The sequence below is a fragment of the Schistocerca cancellata genome, chromosome 4 (assembly GCF_023864275.1).
Source record: "Schistocerca cancellata isolate TAMUIC-IGC-003103 chromosome 4, iqSchCanc2.1, whole genome shotgun sequence".
Classification (NCBI taxonomy): Eukaryota; Metazoa; Arthropoda; class Insecta; order Orthoptera; family Acrididae; genus Schistocerca; species Schistocerca cancellata.
Window position 1 is genome coordinate 843,852,819 of NC_064629.1, and position 20,464 is coordinate 843,873,282.

The 20,464-nt window shown below is 44.5% G+C and overlaps 1 protein-coding gene across 1 annotated transcript in view; it reads left to right on the forward strand.

The window, feature by feature from the left end:
* LOC126183621 (uncharacterized) overlaps nucleotides 1-20,464 on the forward strand; it is a 227,241-nt gene that overhangs the window by 80,473 nt on the left and 126,304 nt on the right. Inside the window, exon 3 of the mRNA XM_049925739.1 lies at nucleotides 6,075-6,165. Coding sequence (XP_049781696.1) covers nucleotides 6,075-6,165 — 91 coding nt within the window. The remainder of the gene's footprint in view (nucleotides 1-6,074; nucleotides 6,166-20,464) is intronic.

Below are 20,464 nucleotides of genomic sequence, written 5' to 3' on the forward strand. Positions count from 1 at the left end.
CGACTTCCTTCCCCGTCCTTCCCTAATCCGATGAGACCGATGACCTCGCTGTCTGGTCTCCTTCCCCGAAACAACCAACCAACCAACCTATTCCAATCAGGGAGCGCTCCCGCCTGGCGTACTCGTGCTGTCAAGAGCCAAGCACGCCGGTGTGTGTCATGCTGAGGTGGCCAACACCGCCTAGGGCGACCATGCACACCACCTAGAAGCCGCCATCAAACTCTGCACCGACGGCTTGTAGAATAAAACAAATCAATTCCTAACGGAGTTCTTCTGATTTCGTGTTCACTTTATCACTGGTAGAACTCAACCGACAGTCCTGCACAAACAGTCTTGTCAATTATTGGTGTTAGCACCACCGACACCGCAACAAAGGCAAGTCATTTTTCGAAAGAGTGTTCTTCACTGAACCAGTGGCGAGTTTTTGAGAGCCTTTCTTCCAGGAACATTATAATGCTTGATCTTAAAATATGTTTTGGGGCTCTAAAAAAAAGGAACATTAGTGAAATGCTTCACTGAGCTTATGCCACGTCAGAGCCGGACGGAGTGGCCGAGCGGTTCTAGGCGCTTCAGTCTGGAACCGCGCGACCGCTACGGTCGCAAGTTAGAATCCTGCCTCGGGCATGGATGTGTGTGATGTCATTCGGTTAGTTAGGTTTAAGTAGTTCTAAGTTCTAGGGGACTGATGACCTCAGAAGTTAAGTCCCATAGTGCTCAGAGCCATTTGTATCCAGTCCTGAGCTTTAGACGACTTCGTACGTCATCATCGTTAGGAGATTTCAACAGACCGTGTGGTACTTATTTAATTGCGACACTGATTTAGTTAGATGGTGGATATCTCAGCTAATTTCCCTGTTGCCTTTCAGCATCAAGCTCCCGTTTTCATGCACTACTAAGGTGTCCGGATAAAGTTGTTGTTAAAACTTACGATCCCAACGGCTTCCTTGTCAGTAGAGAGATTCATGGGATAATATCTCCATTTTATATAAACGTAATCGTACGTTTGTTCATACGGCTGTGCTCGCCAACAGCAGATTTGCCGAAACCGCGATATTCAATTCGGATGTGCTCTCTGCTGCGGTCTGAAATCGTTCTTATTGCTTGACCAATTTAAATGATACCACATTCGAAAGGTATTTCATAAATTCCAGGAATCTCGTGACCAAAGCTGTCTTTTACTAGGTGGTGGTGGTGGTGGTTAGTGTTTAACGTCCCGTCGACAACGACGTCATTAGAGACGGAGCGCAAGCTCGGGTGAGGGAAGGATTGGGAAGGAAATCGGCCGTGCCCTTTCAAAGGAACCATCCCGGCATTTGCCTGAAACGATTTAGGGAAATCACGGAAAACCTAAATCAGGATGGCCGGAGACGGGATTGAACCGTCGTCCTCCCGAATGCGAGTCCAGTGTGCTAACCACTGCGCCACCTCGCTCGGTTTTCACTAGGTGCAGTACCTTTTCAGTTTTCTTGGATGGTTGGAAAGTTGACTGAAACAATATCGGGCCTATCCGATACGAATCCCGGAAGCGGCTCCTAACGTGCGCGACTGTCAGGGCTAGTTTGTCAATACATGTGTAACACTGTATTTATAATCATGTGTTGTGTACAAATCCCTGCATAATATCTGCATCTACAGCTATATGATTACTCTGCAGTTCAAAATTAAATACCTGACAGAGGGTTTATCAAACCACCTTTAATCTACTTCTGCCGGCCGGTGTGTCCGAGCGGTTCTAGGCGCTTCAGTCCGGAACCGCGCGACCGCTACGATCGCAGGTTCGAATCCTGCCTCGGGCATGGTTGTATGTGATGTCCTTAGGTTAGTTAGGTTTAAGTAGTTCTAAGTTTTATGGGACTTGATGACCTCAGATGTTAAGTCCCATAGTGCTCAGAGCCATTTGAACCATTTTAAGCTATTTCTCTACCAGAATGAGATTTTCACTCTGCAGCGGAGTGTGCGCTGATATGAAACTTCCTGGCAGATTAAAACTGTGTGGCGGACCGAGACTCGAACTCGGGATCTTTGCCTTTCGCGGGCAAGTGCTTTACCAACTGAGCTACCCAAGCACGACTCACGCCCCGTCCTCACAGCTTTACTTCTGCCAGTACCTCGTCTCCCACCTTCCAAACTTAACAGAAGCTCTTCTCGGTCCGGCACACAGTTTTAATCTGCTAGTAAGTTTTACTTCTCTACCGTTCCACTCTCATTTCTCCCTATACGGGGTGTTACAAAAAGGTACGACCAAACTTTCAGGAAACATTCCTCACACACAAAGAAAGAAAATATGTTACGTGGACATGTGTCCGGAAACGCTTACTTTCCATGTTAGAGCTCATTTTATTACTTCTCTACAAATCACATTAATCATGGAATGGAAACACACAGCAACAGAACGTACCAGCGTGACTTCAAACACTTTGTTACAGAAATGTTCAAAATGTCCTCCGTTAGCGAGGATACATGCATCCACCTTGAGTCGCATGGAATCCCTGATGCGCTGATGCAGCCCTGGAGAATGGCGTATTGTATCACAGCCGTCCACAATACGAGCACGAAGAGTCTCTACATTTGGTACTGGGGTTGCGTAGACAAGAGCTTTCAAATGCTCCCATAAATGAAAGTCAAGAGGGTTGAGGTCAGGAGAGCGTGGAGGCCATGGAATTGGTCCGCCTCTACCAATCCATCGGTCACCGAACCTGTTGTTGAGAAGCGTACGAACACTTTGACTGAAATGTGCAGGAGCTCCATCGTGCATGAACCAAATGTTGTGTCGTACTTTTAAAGGCATATGTTCTAGCAGCACAGGTAGAGTATCCCGTATGAAATCATGATAACGTGCTCCATTGAGCGTAGGTGGAAGAACATGGGGCCCAATCAACACATCACCAACAATGCCTGCCCAAACGTTCACAGAAAATCTGTGTTGATGACGTGATTGCACAATTGTGTGCGGATTCTCGTCAGCCCACACATGTTGATTGTGAAAATTTACAATTTGATCACGTTGGAATGAAGCCTCATCCGTAAAGAGAACATTTGCACTGAAATGAGGATTGACACATTGTTGAATGAACCATTCGCAGAAGTGTACCCGTGGAGGCCAATCAGCTGCTGATAGTGCCTGCACACGCTGTACGTGGTACGGAAACAACTGGTTCTCCCGTAACACTCTCCATACAGTGACATGGTCAACGTTACGTTGTACAGCAGCAACTTCTCTGACGCTGACATTAGTGTTATCGTCAACTGCACGAAGAATTGCCTCGTCCATTGCAGGTGTCCTCGTCGTTCTAGGTCTTCCCCAGTCGCGAGTCATAGGCTGGAATGTTCCGTGCTCCCTAAGACGCCGATCAATTGCTTCGAACGTCTTCCTGTCGGGACACCTTCGATCTGGAAATCTGTCTCGATACAAACGTACCGCGCCACGGCTATTGCCCCTTGCTAATCCATACATCAAATGGGCATCTGCCAACTCTGCATTGGTAAACATTGCACTGACTGCAAAACCACGTTCGTGATGAACACTAACCTGTTGATGCTACGTACTGATGTGCTTGATGCTGTGGAGGGATGGCTCTGAGCACTATGGGACTTAACATCTATGGTCATCAGTCCCCTAGAACTTAGAACTACTTAAACCTAACTAACCTAAGGACAGCACACAACACCCAGCCATCACGCGGCAGAGAAAATCCCTGACCCCGCCGGGAATCGAACCCGGGAACCCGGGCGTGGGAAGCGAGAACGCTACCGCACGACCACGAGATGCGGGCAAATGCTTGATGCTAGTACTGTAGAACAATGAGTCGCATGTCACCACAAGCACCGAAGTCAACATTACCTTCCTTCAGTTGTGCCAACTGGCGGTGAATCGAGGAAGTACAGTACATACTGACGAAACTAAAATGAGCTCTAACATGGAAATTAAGCGTTTCCGGTCACATGTCCACATAACATCTTTTCTTTATTTGTGTGTGAGGAATGTTTCCTGAAAGTTTGGCCGTACGTGAAACACCCTGTGTATGTGGGTGTCAACAAAATATTTTCACTCTCTGAGGAGAATGTTGGTGATTGTAATTTCACGAGAAGGTCCTGCCACAGGTAAAAACGCCTTTGTTTTAATGACTGCCACCTAAATTCGTGTATCATATTACCTGTGGCACTCTCTCCCTTATTTCGGAATAATACAACACGAGCTGCCCTTCTTTGAACTTTCTCGATATCCTCTGTCAGTCCTATCTGATATGGGTCCCATACCACACAGAAATACTCCAGAGGAGGACGGACAAGCTTAGTTTAGGCAGTCTCTTTAGTAGCCCTGCTAAATGTTCTAAGTGTTCTGCCAATAAATCGCAGTCTTTGGTTTGCATCCCCAAAACATGATCTATGTTATCACTTCAATTTAAGTTATTCTTGGTCGTAATCCGTAATCATTTAGCTGAATTTACTGCCTTGAGATTTGTGTGATTTATGGTGCAACTGAAATTTAGTAGATTCTACACTACTGGCCATTAAAATTGCTACACCAAGAAGAAATGCAGATGATAAACATGTATTCATTGGACAAATATATTACACTAGAACTGACACGTGATTACATTTTCACGCGGTTTGGGTGCATAGATCCTGAGAAATCAACATCCAGAACAACCACCTCTGGCCGTAATAACGGCCTTGATACGCCTGGGCATTGAGTCAAACAGAGCTTGGATGGCGTGTACAGGTACAGCTGCCCATGCAGCTTCAACACAATACCACAGGTCATCAAGAGTAGTGACTGGCGTATTGTGACGGGGCAGTTGCTCAGCCACCATTGACCAGACGTTTTCAATTGGTGAGAGATCTGGAGAATGTGCTGGCCAGGGCAGCAGTCGAACATTTTCTGTATCCAGAAAGCCCCGTACAGGACCTGCAACATGCGGTCGTGAATTATCCTGCTGAAATGTAGGGTTTCGCAGGGATCGAATGAAGGGTAGAGCCACGGGTCGTAACACATCTGAAATGTAACGTTCACTGTTCAAAGTGCCGTCAGTGCGAACAAGAGGTGACCGAGACGTGTAACCAATGGCACCCCATACCATCACGCTGGGTGATAGGCCAGTACGGCGGTGACGAATACACGCTCCCAATGTGCGTTCACCGCGATGTCGCCCAACACGGATGCGACCATCGACCATCATATTGCTGTAAACAGAACCTGGATTCATCCGAAAAAATGACGTTTTGCCATTCGTGCACCCAGGTTCGTCGTTGAGTACACCGTCGCAGGCGTTCCTGTCTGTGATGCAGGGTCAAGGGTAACCGCAGCCATGGTCTCCGAGCTGATAGTCCATGCTGCTGCAAACGACGTCGAACTGCTCGTGCAGATGGTTGCTGTCTTGCAAATGTCCCCATCTGTTGACGCAGGGATCGAGACGTGGCTGCACGATCCGTTACAGCGATACGGATAAGATGCCTGTCATCTCGACTGTTAGTGATACGAGGCCGTTGGGATCCAGCACGGCGCTCCGTATTACCCTCCTGAACCCACCGATTCCATATTTTGCTAACAGTCATTGGATCTCGACCAACGCGAGCAGCAATGTTGCGATACGATAAACCGTAATCGCGATAGGCTACAATCCGACCTTTATCAAAGTCGGAAACGTGATGGTACGCATTTCTCCTCCTTACACGAGGCATCACAACAACGTTTCGCCAGGCAACGCCAGTCAACTGCTGTTTGTGTATGAGAAATCGGTTGGAAACTTTCCTCATGTCAGCACGTTGTAGGTGTCGCCACCGGCGCCAATCTTGTGTGAATGCTCTGAAAAGCTAATCTTTTGCATATCACAGCATCTTCTTCCTGTCGGCTAAATTTCGCGTATGTAGCACGTTATCTTCGTGGTGTATCAATTTGAATGGCCAGTGGTGTATTTAGTGCTAGTGTAGATGACATATACTCGTCCATCTTAGACTATTGCTTCAAGATGTTCTTTTATCATAATCTTTCAGTATCTATTAATAGATTCCGATATCGTGACAAAGTTAATTGGAGGAATGATTGCTTATGAAAGTTCTCTGTCTGTTTACAGGAAACTGTTCAACACTTTGCGACTGCGAAGGAGCTGGTCAAGGCGGAGGAGCACAGCCAGCGAGGACGTAGCCAGCCGCGAAAATACGGACGTACGTCACGCTTTCGCCTTGCAGCTGCCACCCTAATTGTGGGCTCCCAAAACATTGCCAGCTTGTACCGTATTTAACTGAGGACGTTGTGAGAAAGTTCCGACGCTCTCGTCAGCTTTCGCAACTGCAATACTCGCATTCCTCATCAACAACCTGTAGACTGTAATCTGGAGCAAAGTGAACGCAGGAAATACAAAACACACTGTCTGCGGTCAGTTTACTTCTTCGCTTCACACTCTCATTAGACATGCAAATATGCAGCACTGTCTGGATCAGATATCTGGTTACCTCTTTTTGTAGATAGAATATCAAATCCCAGTCTTCCTTCAGGCTAGATTATCCCATATGGCACAACAGTGTTGTTTCCTGATGAGAGGCAGCAGCCTTTTCACCAGGAGCAGCAGTATGAATGACTGACTGATCTGGCGTTGTAACATCAACCAACATGTCCTTGCTGTGCTGGTACAGTGACGGGCTCAAAGTAATGGGAAACTATAGCCGTTACATATTCCAAGGACATGCAGCTCTACTGTATGATTAAATGATGATGGCATACTCTTGGGAGGAATATTTCGGATGTAATCTAGTCTCCCATTCGGATCTTCCGGTGAGGACTACTCGTGAGGATGTTCTCGTCAGAAGAAACAAAACGTATTCTACGGATCGGGGCGTGCATTCATCTCTTGGTCTCCCTCTACGATTTTTACCCTCCACGCTGCCCTCCAATACTAAATTGGTGATCCCTTGATGCCACAGAACATGTCCTACCAACCGATCCCTTCTTCTTGTCACGTTGTGCCACAAACTTCTCTTCTCCCAAATCCTATTCAACACCTCCTCATTAGTTATGTGATCTACCCATCTAATCTTCAGCATTCTTCTGTAGCACCACATTTCGAAAGCTTGTATTCTCTTCTTGTCTAAACTATTTATCGTCCATGTTTCACTTCCATACATGGCTACACTCCATAAAAATACTTTCAGAAACGACTTCCTGACACTTAAATCTATACTCGATGTTAACAAATTTCTCTTCTTCAGAAACGCTTTCCTTCCCATTGCCAGTCTACATTTTATATCCTCTCTACTTCGACCATCATCAGTAATTTTGTTCCCCAAATAGCAAAACTCCTTTACTACTTTAAGTGTCTCATACCCACATCTAATACCCTCAACATCACCCGACTTATTTCGACTACATTCCATATCCTCGTTTTGCTTTAATTGATGTTCATCTTATATCCTCCCTTCAAGATACTGTCCATTCCGTTCAACTGCTCTTCCAAGTCCTTTGCTGTCTCTGACAGAATTACAATGTCATCGGCGAACCTCAAAGTTTTTATTTCTTCTCCATGGATTTTAATACCTACTCCGAATTTTTCTTTTGTTTCCTTCACTGCTTGCTCAATATACAGATTGAATAACATCGGGGAGAGGCTACAACCTGTCTCACTCCCTTCCCAACCACTGCTTCCCTTTCATGCCCCTCAACTCTTACAACTGACATTTGGTTTCTATACAAATTTTAAATAGCATTTCGCTCCCTGTATTTTACCCCTGCCACCTTCAAAATTTGAAAGAGAGTATCCCAATCAACATTGTCAAAAGCTTTCTCTAAGTCTACAAATGCTAGAAACGTAGGTTTGCCTTTCCTTAATCTAGCTTCTAAGGTAAGTCGTAGGTTCAGTATTGCCCCACGTGTTCCGATATTTCTACGGAATCCAAACGTATTTTCCCTAAGGTCAGCTTCTACTAGTTTTTCCATTCGTCTGTAAAGAATTCGCGTTAGTATTTTGCAGCCGTGACTTATTAAACTGATAGTTCGGTAATTTTCACATCTGTCAACACCTGCTTTCTTTGGGATTGGAATTATTATATTCTTCTTGAAGTCTGAGGGTATTTCGCCTGTTTCATACATCTTGCTCACCAGATGGTAGAGTTTTGTCAGGACTGGCTCTCCCAGGGCTGCCAGTAGTTCTAATGGAATGTTGCCTACTCCCGGGGCCTTGTTTCGACTTAGGTCTTTCAGTGCTCTGTCAAACTCTTCACGCTGTATCATGTCTCCCATCTCATCTTCATCTACATCCTCTTCCGTTTCTGTAATATTGTCCTAAAGTACATCACCCTTGTATAAAGCCTCTATATAGTCCTTCCACCATTCTGCTTTCCCTTCTTTGCTTAGAACTGGGTTTCCATCTGAGCTCTTGATATTCATACAAGTGGTTCTCTTTTCTCTGAAGGTCTCTTTAATTTTCCTGTAGGCAGTATCTATCTTAACCCTAGTGAGATAAGCCTCTACATCCTTACATTTGTCCTCTAGCCATCCATGCTTAGCCATTTTGCACTTCCTGTCGAGCTCATTTTTGAGACGTTTGTATTCCTTTTTGCCTGCTTCATTTACTGCATTTTTATGTTTTCTCCTTTCATCAATTAAATTAAATATTTCTTCTGTTACCCAAGGATTTCTACTAGCCTTCGTCCTTTTACTTACTTGATCCTCTGCTGCCTTTACTACTTCATCCCTCAAAGCTACCCATTCTTCTTCTACTGTATTTCTTTCCCCCATTCCTGCCATTTCTTCACTTACTTTCTCTCTGAAACTCTTTACAACCTCTGGTTTAGTCAGTTTATCCAGGTCCCATCTCCTTAAATTCACACCTTTTTGCAGTTTCTTCAGTTTTAATCTACAGTTCATAACCAATAGATTGTGGTCAGAGTCCACATTTACCCCTGGAAATGTCTTACAATTTAAAACCTGGTTCCTAAATCTCTGTCTTACCATTATATAATCTATCTGAAATCTGTCAGTATCTCCAGGCTTCTTCCATGTATACAACCTTCTTTTATGATTCTTGAACCAAGTGTTAGCTATGACTAAGTTGTGCTCTGTGCAAAATTCTACCAGGCGGCTTCCTCTTTCATTTCTTAGCCCCAATCCATATTCACCTACTACGTTTCCTTCTCTCCCTTTTCCTACTACCGAATTCCAGTCACCCATTACTATTAAATTTTCCTCTCCCTTCACTATCTGAATAATTTCTTTTATTTCATCATACATTTCTTCAATTTCTTCGTCCTCTGCAGAGCTAGTTGGCATATAAACTTGTACTACTGTAGTAGGCGTGGGCTTCGTATCTATCTTGGCCACAATAATGCGTGCACTATGCTGTTTGTAATAACTTACCCGCATTCATATTTTTTTATTCATTATTAAACCTACTCCTGCGTTACCCCTATTTGACTTTGTATTTATAACCCTGTATTCGCCTGACCAAAAGTCTTGTTCCTCCTGCCACCGAACTTCACTAATTCCCACTATATCTAACTTTAACCTATCCATTTCCCTTTTTAAATTTTCTAACCTACCTGCCCGATTAAGGGATCTGACATTCCACGCTCCGATCCGTAGGACGCCAGTTTTCTTTCTCCTGATAACGACGTCCTCTTGAGTAGTGGTTCAAATGGCTCTGAGCACTATGGGACTTAACTGCTGTGGTCATTAGTCCCCTAGAACTTAGAACTACTTAAACCTAACTAACGTAAGGACATCACACACATCCATGTCCGAGGCAGGATTCGAACCTGCGATCGTAGCGGTCGCCCGGTTCTAGACTGTAACGCCTAGAACCGCTCGGCCACTCAGGCCGGCCAGATCGTATATAGGAAATACTCATGGTGATACACAGTAATTCATTCACCTAAATTCCCATGTGCTCTGGAACCCAACAGAATCGAACATTCTTCCCCACGCGTTTTAGATAGATGAGAGAATCCAGAATATTCTATATTATTTTATCTGATGGGTACATTAGTTGCGTAGACTTAAGGGAAAAAAATGGTTCAAATGGCTCTGAGCACTATGGGGCTTAACTTCTGAGGTCATCAGCCCCCTAGAACTTAGAACTACTTAAACCTAACTAACCTAAGGACATCACACACATCCATGCCCGAGGCAAGATTCGAACCTGCGACCGTAGTGGTTGCGCGGTTCCAGACTGTAGGGCCTAGAACCGCTCGGCCACTCCTGCCGGCTTATGAGTAGTCCCCGCCCGGAGATCCGAATGGGGGACTATTTTACCTCCGGAATATTTTACCCAAGAGGACGCCATCATCATTAACCATACAGTAAAGCTGCATGCCCTCGGGAAAAATTACTGCTGTAGTTTCCCCTTGCTTTCACCCGTTCGCAGTACCAGCACAGCAAGGCCGTTTTGGTTAATGTTACAAGGCCAGGTCAGTCAATCATCCAGACTGTCTACCCCTGCAACTACTGAAAAGGCTGCTGCCCCTCTTCAGGAACCACGCGTTTGTCTGCCCTCTCAACAGATACCCCTCCGTTGTGGTTGCACCTACGGTACGGCTATCTGTATCGCTGAGGCACGCAAGCCTCCCCACCAACGGCAAGGTCCATGGTTCATGGGGGGTACAGTGTTAGAAACACAAAATCAAACAGGAGTAATGCAGTAGTAGCTTTAACAATGAATAAGAAAATGGGAATGCGGATAAGATATTGAGAGCAGCATAGTGATCGCATTATCGTAGACAAAGTAGACGCGAAGTCAACAACCACCACTGTAGTGCAATTTAATATGCCAACTAGCGGTGCAGATGATGAAGAGATTGAAAGACTGTAAGGTGAGAGAAAAGAAATTGTTCATATAGTTAAGAGAGAGGAAAATTTAAATGTGATGGGTGATGAATTCGGTAGTAGAAAGGGGAAGGAAAGGAAAAATAAAAATGGTTCAAATGGCTCTGAGCACTATGGGACTCAACATCTTAGGTCATAAGTCCCCTAGAACTTAGAACTACTTAAACATAACTAACCTAAGGACATCACACACACCTATGCCCGAGGCAGGATTCGAACCTGCGACCGTAGCAGTCCCGCGGTTCTGGACTGCAGCGCCAGAACCACACGGCCACCGCGGCCGGCGAAAGGAAAAATAGTAGGAGAGGAGTTAAGGAGAAGCCGTCTGGCAGAATTTTGCACACGGTGTAATTTAATCATCGCTACGCCTGGTTTGAGAATTATGAAAGGAGATTGTATACGTGGAAGAGAGCTGGAGAGACTTTATGGTTTCAGATTTATTATATAATGGCAAAACAGAGCTTTCGGAACGAGATTTTGAGCTGTAAGACATCTACTGCGGCACACGTGGACTCTGTCCATAATTTATTCGTTATGAAATGTATATTACCACTGAATAATTCGCAAAAAGGCATCAAATTGAGGAAATGGGTGCAGGATATGTCGGAAGAACCAGAGGTTGTTGAGAGCATAAAAGGGAGCATTAGGTAACGATTGACTGAAGCAATAGAAGTTGAATGGGTAGCTTTGATAGACGAAATAGTGAAGGCAGAAGAGGATCAAATGGGTACAATAACAAGGCCTAGTAGAAATCCTTGAATATCATGGCGATGTTGAATTTAATTGATAAAAGGAGAAAATATAAAAATGGGGCAAACGAAGCTGGTGAAAGGGATTACAAACGTTTAAAAATGAGATTGACAGAAAGTATAAATGGCTAAGCAGGGATGGCTAGAGGACAAATATAAGTCTATAGAAGCATGTGTAACTAAGGCAAAGATACATATCACCTGCAGGAAAACGAAAGAACCCTTTGGAGAACAAGAGCTCAGACGGAAAACCAGAAATAAGTGAAGAAGCGAAAGGTGGAAGGCGGAAGGATTGCGTAAAGGGACTGCACAGCGAAAATTAACTTGAAGGCAATATTATAGAAAGTGAACTATTAGTTAGATTCATATTCCATGGATCATTTGTACGATAAATCGCAATGATATGGAACGAGACATTTTACATTCACATCGCAAATTAATGTGTAAATATGGCTACATGCTGAAAATTTATTAGTTTTTTTTTATATACAGACGTGAGTTAGGAATCCCTACCATCCCACCCCACCCCTCACATCTGACACATTACAATAATAAAAATTCTTCTGCAGTATAGGAGTTGTCAACGAGAATTTTTTTCAGTTTGTTTTCAAATTTTACTTTGCTGTCTGTCAGACATTTTATATCACTGGCTAAGTTATGAAAAATTTTGGTTGCAGCACTGTGTGTCCCTTTTTGTGTTTAAGACAACCTTAATGTGGAGTAATTAATATCGTTTTGGGATGACCGTGTTGTCTCTGAGCCGTGTTATAACGTAGAACACCACCGCAGTGCATCATAACTGCTCGCTGATTGACACACATTGTCTTTTCCCGTTCTTTCAGCCACCTCTTGTTGTGGGGCCAGCGCCAGCGCAGTAGTCACGCCGACCTCATGCCATTTGACGGCCAGATTTCTGTGAACAACTAGGAGTCCTGTGGCAACACGCTCCAGGACTTCCATTCGTTTCCACTTAGTGTTAATACATGTTCAAAAATGGTTCAAATGACTCTGAGTACTATGGGACTTAACTCCTGAGTTCATCAGTCCCCTAGAAATTAGAACTACTTAAACCTAGCTAACCTAAGGACATCACACACATCCATGCCCGAGGCAGTATTCGAACCTGCGACCGTAGCGGTCGCGTGGATCCAGACTGAAGCGCCTAGAACCGCTTGGCCACCCCGGCCGGCAATACGTTATGTTACTTTATGTATCTCGTACTTAAGTTTTGGCAAGCCGTATACTTTCCTTACCACGTCACGTGCTTGCAACGCCATCAGGCAGTATTCAGTCTAGCAGTGGGCATTGGTAAAAAAATGTTACGGCCCATTTAACTGACTATCAAGATCGCATCTGATAGCGTGTTTTCCTTGCTGCTGTACCTCGTTCGTCTACGTGGTTTGCCTACTCTCCAGCTGTTTGCTTGAGTAGTTTTTCGACAGTTAAGCTGACTACTCTCCCTTATAACTTTTGAGTGGGTGTTTTGCCGACAGAGACTCCTGGTGTAATTTTGGTAAAATGTAACTTTTTCATCATCCGTGTAACATTCTCCAGTGGACGCTGAAACAACTTATATAATCACACTGGAGAAAAGATTAGTCACACATATGAGTCACCACTTAAAATGTTTAACACCGCCTCCAGCCTCGACAGTGTCATCGTTTTGGAGAGGAACAGAGTTCACAAAGTTCTTCAGATATGCCAAATGTAGCTGAAGCCAATCGTCATTGGTTATTACATTCTACAGAACCATCAAATAGCGGGTATGTTTACTGCTACGTTTCATTCGCTGTTCGAAATAGCCCAGACATTTTCTGTGGGATTAAGACTGTGTGGTTTTGCGGACCAGTCGAGGTGCAGGAGGGTGTCCGAATGGTAATCTAACCAGGAATGTATGCCTGCTGCCCTGTGAATGCAGTCATGTCGTCTCGGAATATGGGAGTATCCATAGCATATTCATCATCACCATGTAAAATAAAAGGCAGCATTTGGCCACAGAGAACGTTGAAGTAAAACATCCTCATGTATGCTGAGGGTAGCTTGAATGAGTGGCCCCAAGCCATGGTACGAAAAACACCCACAAAATATCGCAGAATAACCCTCGGCCTGATGTACATCCTCCACGCTTTGCAGATTAAACACTCCAATGGGCGGTCGGTGCAGTAGACGCCTTGCATAATTTGCAAAGAGGCAAAATGGCGACTTATTGGACCTCACTATGTGACTCAAATCAGCTACCGTCCAGTTTCTGTGTTGTTTAGACCACCGAAGGAATGCAGCTTTATGCGCTGCTGGGGGCAATGGCTTTTCGGAAAGTAGCTGTCTCTAAATGCCCATTGTATGTAGTCCAGTTTGAAATATTAGCTAGGAAAGTGGTTGAGATGGACCTGCGTTCACTGCCAGTAGCAAATGCTGTCGGATTTGAAACCGACTGTCATTGGCAAGGCGTAACCTTCGTCTCCAGCCACTGCTACCTAAGATCTTTTTACAACTGCTGTTTTACGTGTCTACAAGTGGTACACCATTCCTTATAGATACGTTGCACAGTCCAAATTGATAAACGGATAACTTAAGGGGACCTGGGTGTTATGAGGATCCGAAAAATTGAATTTTTTTATTTAATAAAATTCTGTGATTTTTTCCTGATTATGCGTATATACAGGGTGGTCCATTGATCGTGACCGGGCCAAATATCTCACGAAATAAGCGTCAAACGAAAAAACTACAAAGAACAAAACTTGTCTAGCTTGAAGGGGGAAACCAGATGGCGCTATTGTTGGCACGCTAGATGGCGCTGCCATAGGTCAAACGGATAGCAACTGCGTTTTTTAAAATAGGAACCCCCATTTTTTATTATATATTCGTGTAGTACTAAAGAAGTGTGAATGTTTTAGTTGGACCACATTTTTCGCTTTGTGATAGATGGCGCTGTAATACTCACCAACATATGGCTTACAATTTTAGACGAACAGTTGGTAACACGTAGGTTTTTTAAGTCAAAATACAGAACGTAGGTACGTTTGAACATTTCATTTCGGTTGTTTCAATGTGATACATGTACCTTTGTGAACTTATCATTTCTGAGAACGCATGCTGTTACAGTGTGATTACCTGTAAATACCATATTAACGCAATAAATGCTCAAAATGATGTCCATCAACCTCAATGCATTTGGCAATATGTGTAACGACATTCCTCTCAACAGCGAGTAGTTCGCCTTCCGTAATGTTCGCACATGCATTGACAATGCGCTGACGCATGTTGTCAGGCGTTGTCGGTGGATCACGATAGCAAATATCCTTCAACTATCCCCACAGAAAGAAATCCGGGGACGTCAGATCCGGTGAACGTGCGGGCCATGGTATGGTACTTCGACGACCAATCCACCTGCCATGAAATATGCTATTCAATACCGCTTCAACTGCACGCGAGCTATGTGCCGGACATCCATCATGTTGGAAGTACATCGCCATTCTGTCATGCAGTGACACATCTTGTAGTAACATCGGTAGAACATTACTAGGAGATCAGCATACATTGCACCATTTAGATTGCCATCAATAAAATGGGGGCCAATTATCCTTCCTCCCATAATGCTGCACCATACATTAAACAGCCAAGGTCGCTGATGTTCCACTTGTCGCAGCCATCGTGGATTTTCCGTTGCCCAGTAGTGCATATTATGCCGGTTTACGTTACCGCTGTTGGTGAATGACGCTTCGTCGCTAAATAGAACGCGTGCAAAAAATCTGTCATCGTCCAGTAATTTCTCTTGTGCCCAGTGGCAGAACTGTACACGACGTTCAAAGTCGTCGCCATGCAATTGCTGTTGCATAGAAATACGCTACGGGTGCAATCGATGTTGATGTAGCATTCTCAACACCGACGTTTTTGAGATTCCCGATTCTCGCGCGATTTGTCTTCTACTGATGTGCGGATTAGCCGCGACAGCAGCTAAAACACCCACTTGGGCATCATCATTTGTTGCAGGTCGTGGCTGACGTTTCACATGTGTGTGGCTGAACGCTTCCTGTTTCCTTAAATAACGTAACTATCCGGCGAACGGTCCGGACACTTGGATGATGTCGTCCAGGATACCGAGCAGCATACATAGCACACGCCCGTTGTGCATTTTGATCACAATAGCCATACATCAACACGATATCGAACTTTTCCGCAATTGGTAAACGGGCCATTTTAACACGGGTAATGTAACACGAAGCAAATAGCGTCCTCACTGGCGGAATGTTACGTGATACCACGTACTTATACGTTTGTGACTATTACAGTGCCATCTATCACAAAGCGAAAAAAGTGGTCCAATTAAAACATTCATATTTCTTTACGTACTACACGAATATGTAATAAAAAATGGGGGTTCGCATTTTAAAAAACGCAGTTGATATCCGTTTGACCTATGGCAGCGCCATCTAGCTAGCCAACCATAGCGCCATCTATTTTCCTCCTTCAAGCTAGACGAGTTTCGTTGTTTATAGTTTTTTAGTTTGATGTTTATTTCGTGAGATATTTGGCCCAGTCACTATCAATGGACCACCCTGTATAGTACCTCACGATTTTCACGTTTAAATGCCTTTATAAAGCAGATGCGGCGCGTGAGTGCCTAGCTGTCACACTACTGTCAAAAACAAAACCTTGCCTACAGTGTCTCGTTAATAATTTTGGCGCCATAGCAACTTGTTCGTGTAATAACTTTGTAGAACATATCGACTGTACCTTGAATATGGATTAATTGAAATCGATCTTTCTGTCGATAGAAGTAGATACAGTCTTCGCGCACGTTTGTTCAAATGGCTCTGAGCACTATGGGACTTAACATCTTAGGTCATCAGTCCCCTAGAACTTAGAACTACTTAAACCTAACTAACCTAAGGACATCACACACATCCATGCCCGAGGCAGGATTCGAAACTGCGACCGTAGCAGTCCCGCGGTTCCGGACTGCAGCGCCTAGAACCGCACGGCCACCGCGGCCGGCCGCACGTTTGTGTCGTAAACTGTTTTAGATGGAATGTCAGCTTTTCATATTGGTATGATGGACGCCGTATTGTGTTTTAATGGTGACATAAGAAGTACATTAAAAACCACGAGTAAATTAGGCATCAAAACTGGGGACAGCATGAAACGTGGGAGAGGCGACGTGTCGGTGAAGCTAAAAAAGCTGCTGAAAGCATGGTAAAGCAGGCCTGAATAACAAAGAAAAGAAAGGATAGTAAAGAAGGTGAAAAGGACGTTAAGAATCAACAGGATTGTGGAGCTGGAGTGTTTTGACGTGTTGCCTTTGAGAAGAAAATGACATGCAGATCTTTAGTTTTTATTTCCCGTAGTCAATGTTTTTGCATACTTAGGTATCACCATCTCATCCAATATTAAAGCTACAACAACAAAATGTTGCATGAATAATAATATAGTCGTTGCCTATACAGTGAACCCAATTATTCAACAGCGTATTAAATATTTTAAACTGGAGCATGTCATTTAACAGTTAAAGAATAATATTCTTTTATTTTGAACAGTGTGCAAGTACAGTGTACCTAAAATAAAAATTACACGTAATTCAATACGTGAGAAAAAACATCAATATTCATTCCACTATGCATTCTACAGTTTTTATTTTTATTTATTTATTTTTTGAAATAGAGGTCAAAATATGCTAACTGTTTTTTTAAAGTTTCATTCGAATATCTATTAAAGTTGTTGAGTTATTAAATTTCAAAATACTAAAAAATCTATACGCCATGACGTCCAGGTCCCCTTACTTCGCAGTGTGGAGGTGGGTACGTGCAAACTCAGTTGCTCGTTTCAGCTATTCTGTCAGATTTCTACGTCTGCCCATATTACTGTGCTGATTCCATACTGCCGACTGGCACATAAACACTACTTCACTGGCACGGGGCCCACGAGGAAGACAGGCCGCGGCGCGTTGCGTCACGAGAGTGGGGCTCAGCTTGCTCGCTCGTTCAGCTCCGGAGACGAACTGCGTTTCTTGCCCTGTTAACTCGTAATTGGGTATTTACGTCTAAACGAGAACTGCATCGTATACTGGAATCCGCTATTGTGGAGTCTTACTAATTACCAGTACTACAACGAAACACACAACTTTGCAGTATGCTGTAATTTAATATCTACGCTTGGCATAAATGGTACAACGCCTTGTTTATAGCATTCATTCTCTCCTGCTTAACATTTCATTGAGGATGTAGCGCCTCATGTAAGCGATAATCATTTCGGCATCATTTTTGTTTTGCTGTACCTGGTGCAGCCGTATCAAATTGTTAGATTGGTGTGCATAAATTCGTAGCGTTTTTGTTTTGCATATTGGTATTCCAGTTGCTATGGGTTTGTTTATCGATTGTAATTTATTATTTGTAGTTCATTGTTGCTATTTAAGTTTACATATTGTCATTTGGAGATAGTGAGTGGAGCTGTGGACGTTAGAAAATGGAGTGACAAGTGGAGAAATCGGACGCAGGGTCAGCATGGTTAATCGGATTTGGCGAGGTTAATTGAAGGGGTGGCCGGATGCCCTTCCTGCCGCCACCCCGTACCCCCCGGGACGGAATTAGTGTACCCCAACTGTCTGTGCCCAGTGTAATCCACGGAAGAGTGAAATGTCTTCAGATTTCTGCGAGCCGTATAACTGAGGCGGGACGTGGGGACCAGCCCGGTATTCACCTAGTGGGATGTGGAAAACCGCCTAAAAGTGGAGAAAGCGGAACATTTCCAACATATTCTCTCCGAGTTTAGTAGAGGGGTGACAGCAGTGGAGGCAGCCAGAAATATTTGCGTCGTGTATTACCACTGGACACAGTACGGCAAGAAAATGGTTTTACGTTTTAAGGAAGATCGTTTTGAAATTAGTGACTCACCACTTTCAGGAAGACCTTTGGAGTTTCGTGACGAATATTAAAACGCATTAATCCACAATGATTCATGTCAGTGTACTCGAAAACTGGCAGATGTGATGAACTGTGATCATTCCACCATCGTGTTACATTTGCATGCAAAAATCTGGTGTATGGATACCACATGCTATAAGCTGAAAGCACAAAAAGCAGTGGGTGACCATACGTTCAGCTCCGCTTGCTCGATATCAATTGGCTCGTGAACGACACTGACCATTCCTATCCTATACTTTTACTGCTTGGTGCTAACATAAGGGATAAAAGGAATGGTTTAGCCCAAACAAAGCAGCAACTCCACGTACAAAGACCTTCGCAAAGTCACAAAAGATAATGTTATGCATCTGGTGGACTAGCAACAGTGTGGTGTATTACGAATTGCTTCCCCGAGGTGTAGCTATCACTGCTGACATTTATTGTCAAATGAAGGGTCTTGCAGACGAGATCCCACAACAACGACCAGGAAGACTGCCTGAAGTGGTGCTAAGCTCACTCGCATTCTACTTGACTGACAAAAACCATTATACAGGAGCCGGATTGGGAAGTCATTCCTCACCCACCTTATTCACCTGATAGTGCGTCCTCAGCTTTTAACCTTTTCCGCTTTCTATCGAACAACCTTCAAGGAACTTCTGCTCCGGATGAAAATACGCTCCGAACATGCCTCGACGAGTTCTCCACTTCAAACCAAGTGATTTCTACAGTCACGGAATCGAAAATTTACCCAAGCGTTGTCAGAGTGTTGTAAATAGTGAAGGAGAATATACACTGCTGGCCATTAAAATTGCTACACCACGAAGATGACGTGCTACAGACGCGAAATTTAACCGGCAGGAAGAAGATGTTGTGATATGCAAATGATTAGCTTTTCAGAGCATCCACAAAAGGTTGGCGCCGGTGGCGACACCTACAACGTGCTGACATGAGGAAAGTTTCCAACCGATTTCTCATACACAAACAGCAGTTGATCGGCGTTGCCTGGTGAAACGTTGTTCTGATACCTTGTGTAAGGAGGAGAAATGCGTACCATCGCGTTTCGGACTTTGATAAAGGTCGGATTGTAGCCTATCGCGATTACGGTTTATCATATCGTGACACTGCTGCTCGCTTTGGTCGAGATCCAATGACTGTTAGCAGAATATGGAATCGGTGGGTTCAGGAGGGTAATACGGAACGCCGTGCTGGATCCCAACGGCCTCGAATCACTTAGCAGTCGAGATGACAGGCATCTTATCCGCATGGCTGTAACGGATCATGTAGCCACGTCTCGAACGCTGAGTCAACAGATGGGACGTTTGCAAGACAACAACCATCTGCACGAACAGTTTGACGACGTTTGCAGCAGCACGGACTATCAGCTCGGAGACCATGGCTGCGGCTGCCCTTGACGCTGCATCACAGACAGGCGCGCCTGCGATGGTGTATTCAACGACGAACCTGGGTGCACTAATGGCAAAACGTCATTTTTTCGGATGAATCCAGGTTCTGTTTACAGCATCATGATGGTCACATCTGTGTTTGGCGACATCGCGGTGAACGCACATTGGAAGCGTGTATTTGTCATCGCCATACTGGCGTATCACCCGGCGTGATGGTATGGGGTGCCATTGGTTACACGTCTCGGTCACCTCTTGTTCGCATTGACGGCACTTTGAACAGTGGGCGTTACATTTCAGATGTGTTACGACCCTGTGAAGCCCTACGTTTCAGCAGGATAATGCACGACCGCATGTTGCAGGTCCTGTACGGGCCTTTCTGGATACAGAAAATGTTCGACTGCTGCCCTGGCCAGCACATTCTCCAGATCTCTCACCAATTGAAAACGGCTGGTCAATGGTGGCCGGGCAACTGGCTCGTCACAATACGCCAGTCACTACTCTTGATGAACTGTGGTATCGTGTTGAAGCTGCATGGGCAGCTATACCTGTCCACGCCATCCAAGCTCTGTTTGACTCAATGCCCAGGCGTATCAAGGCCTTTAT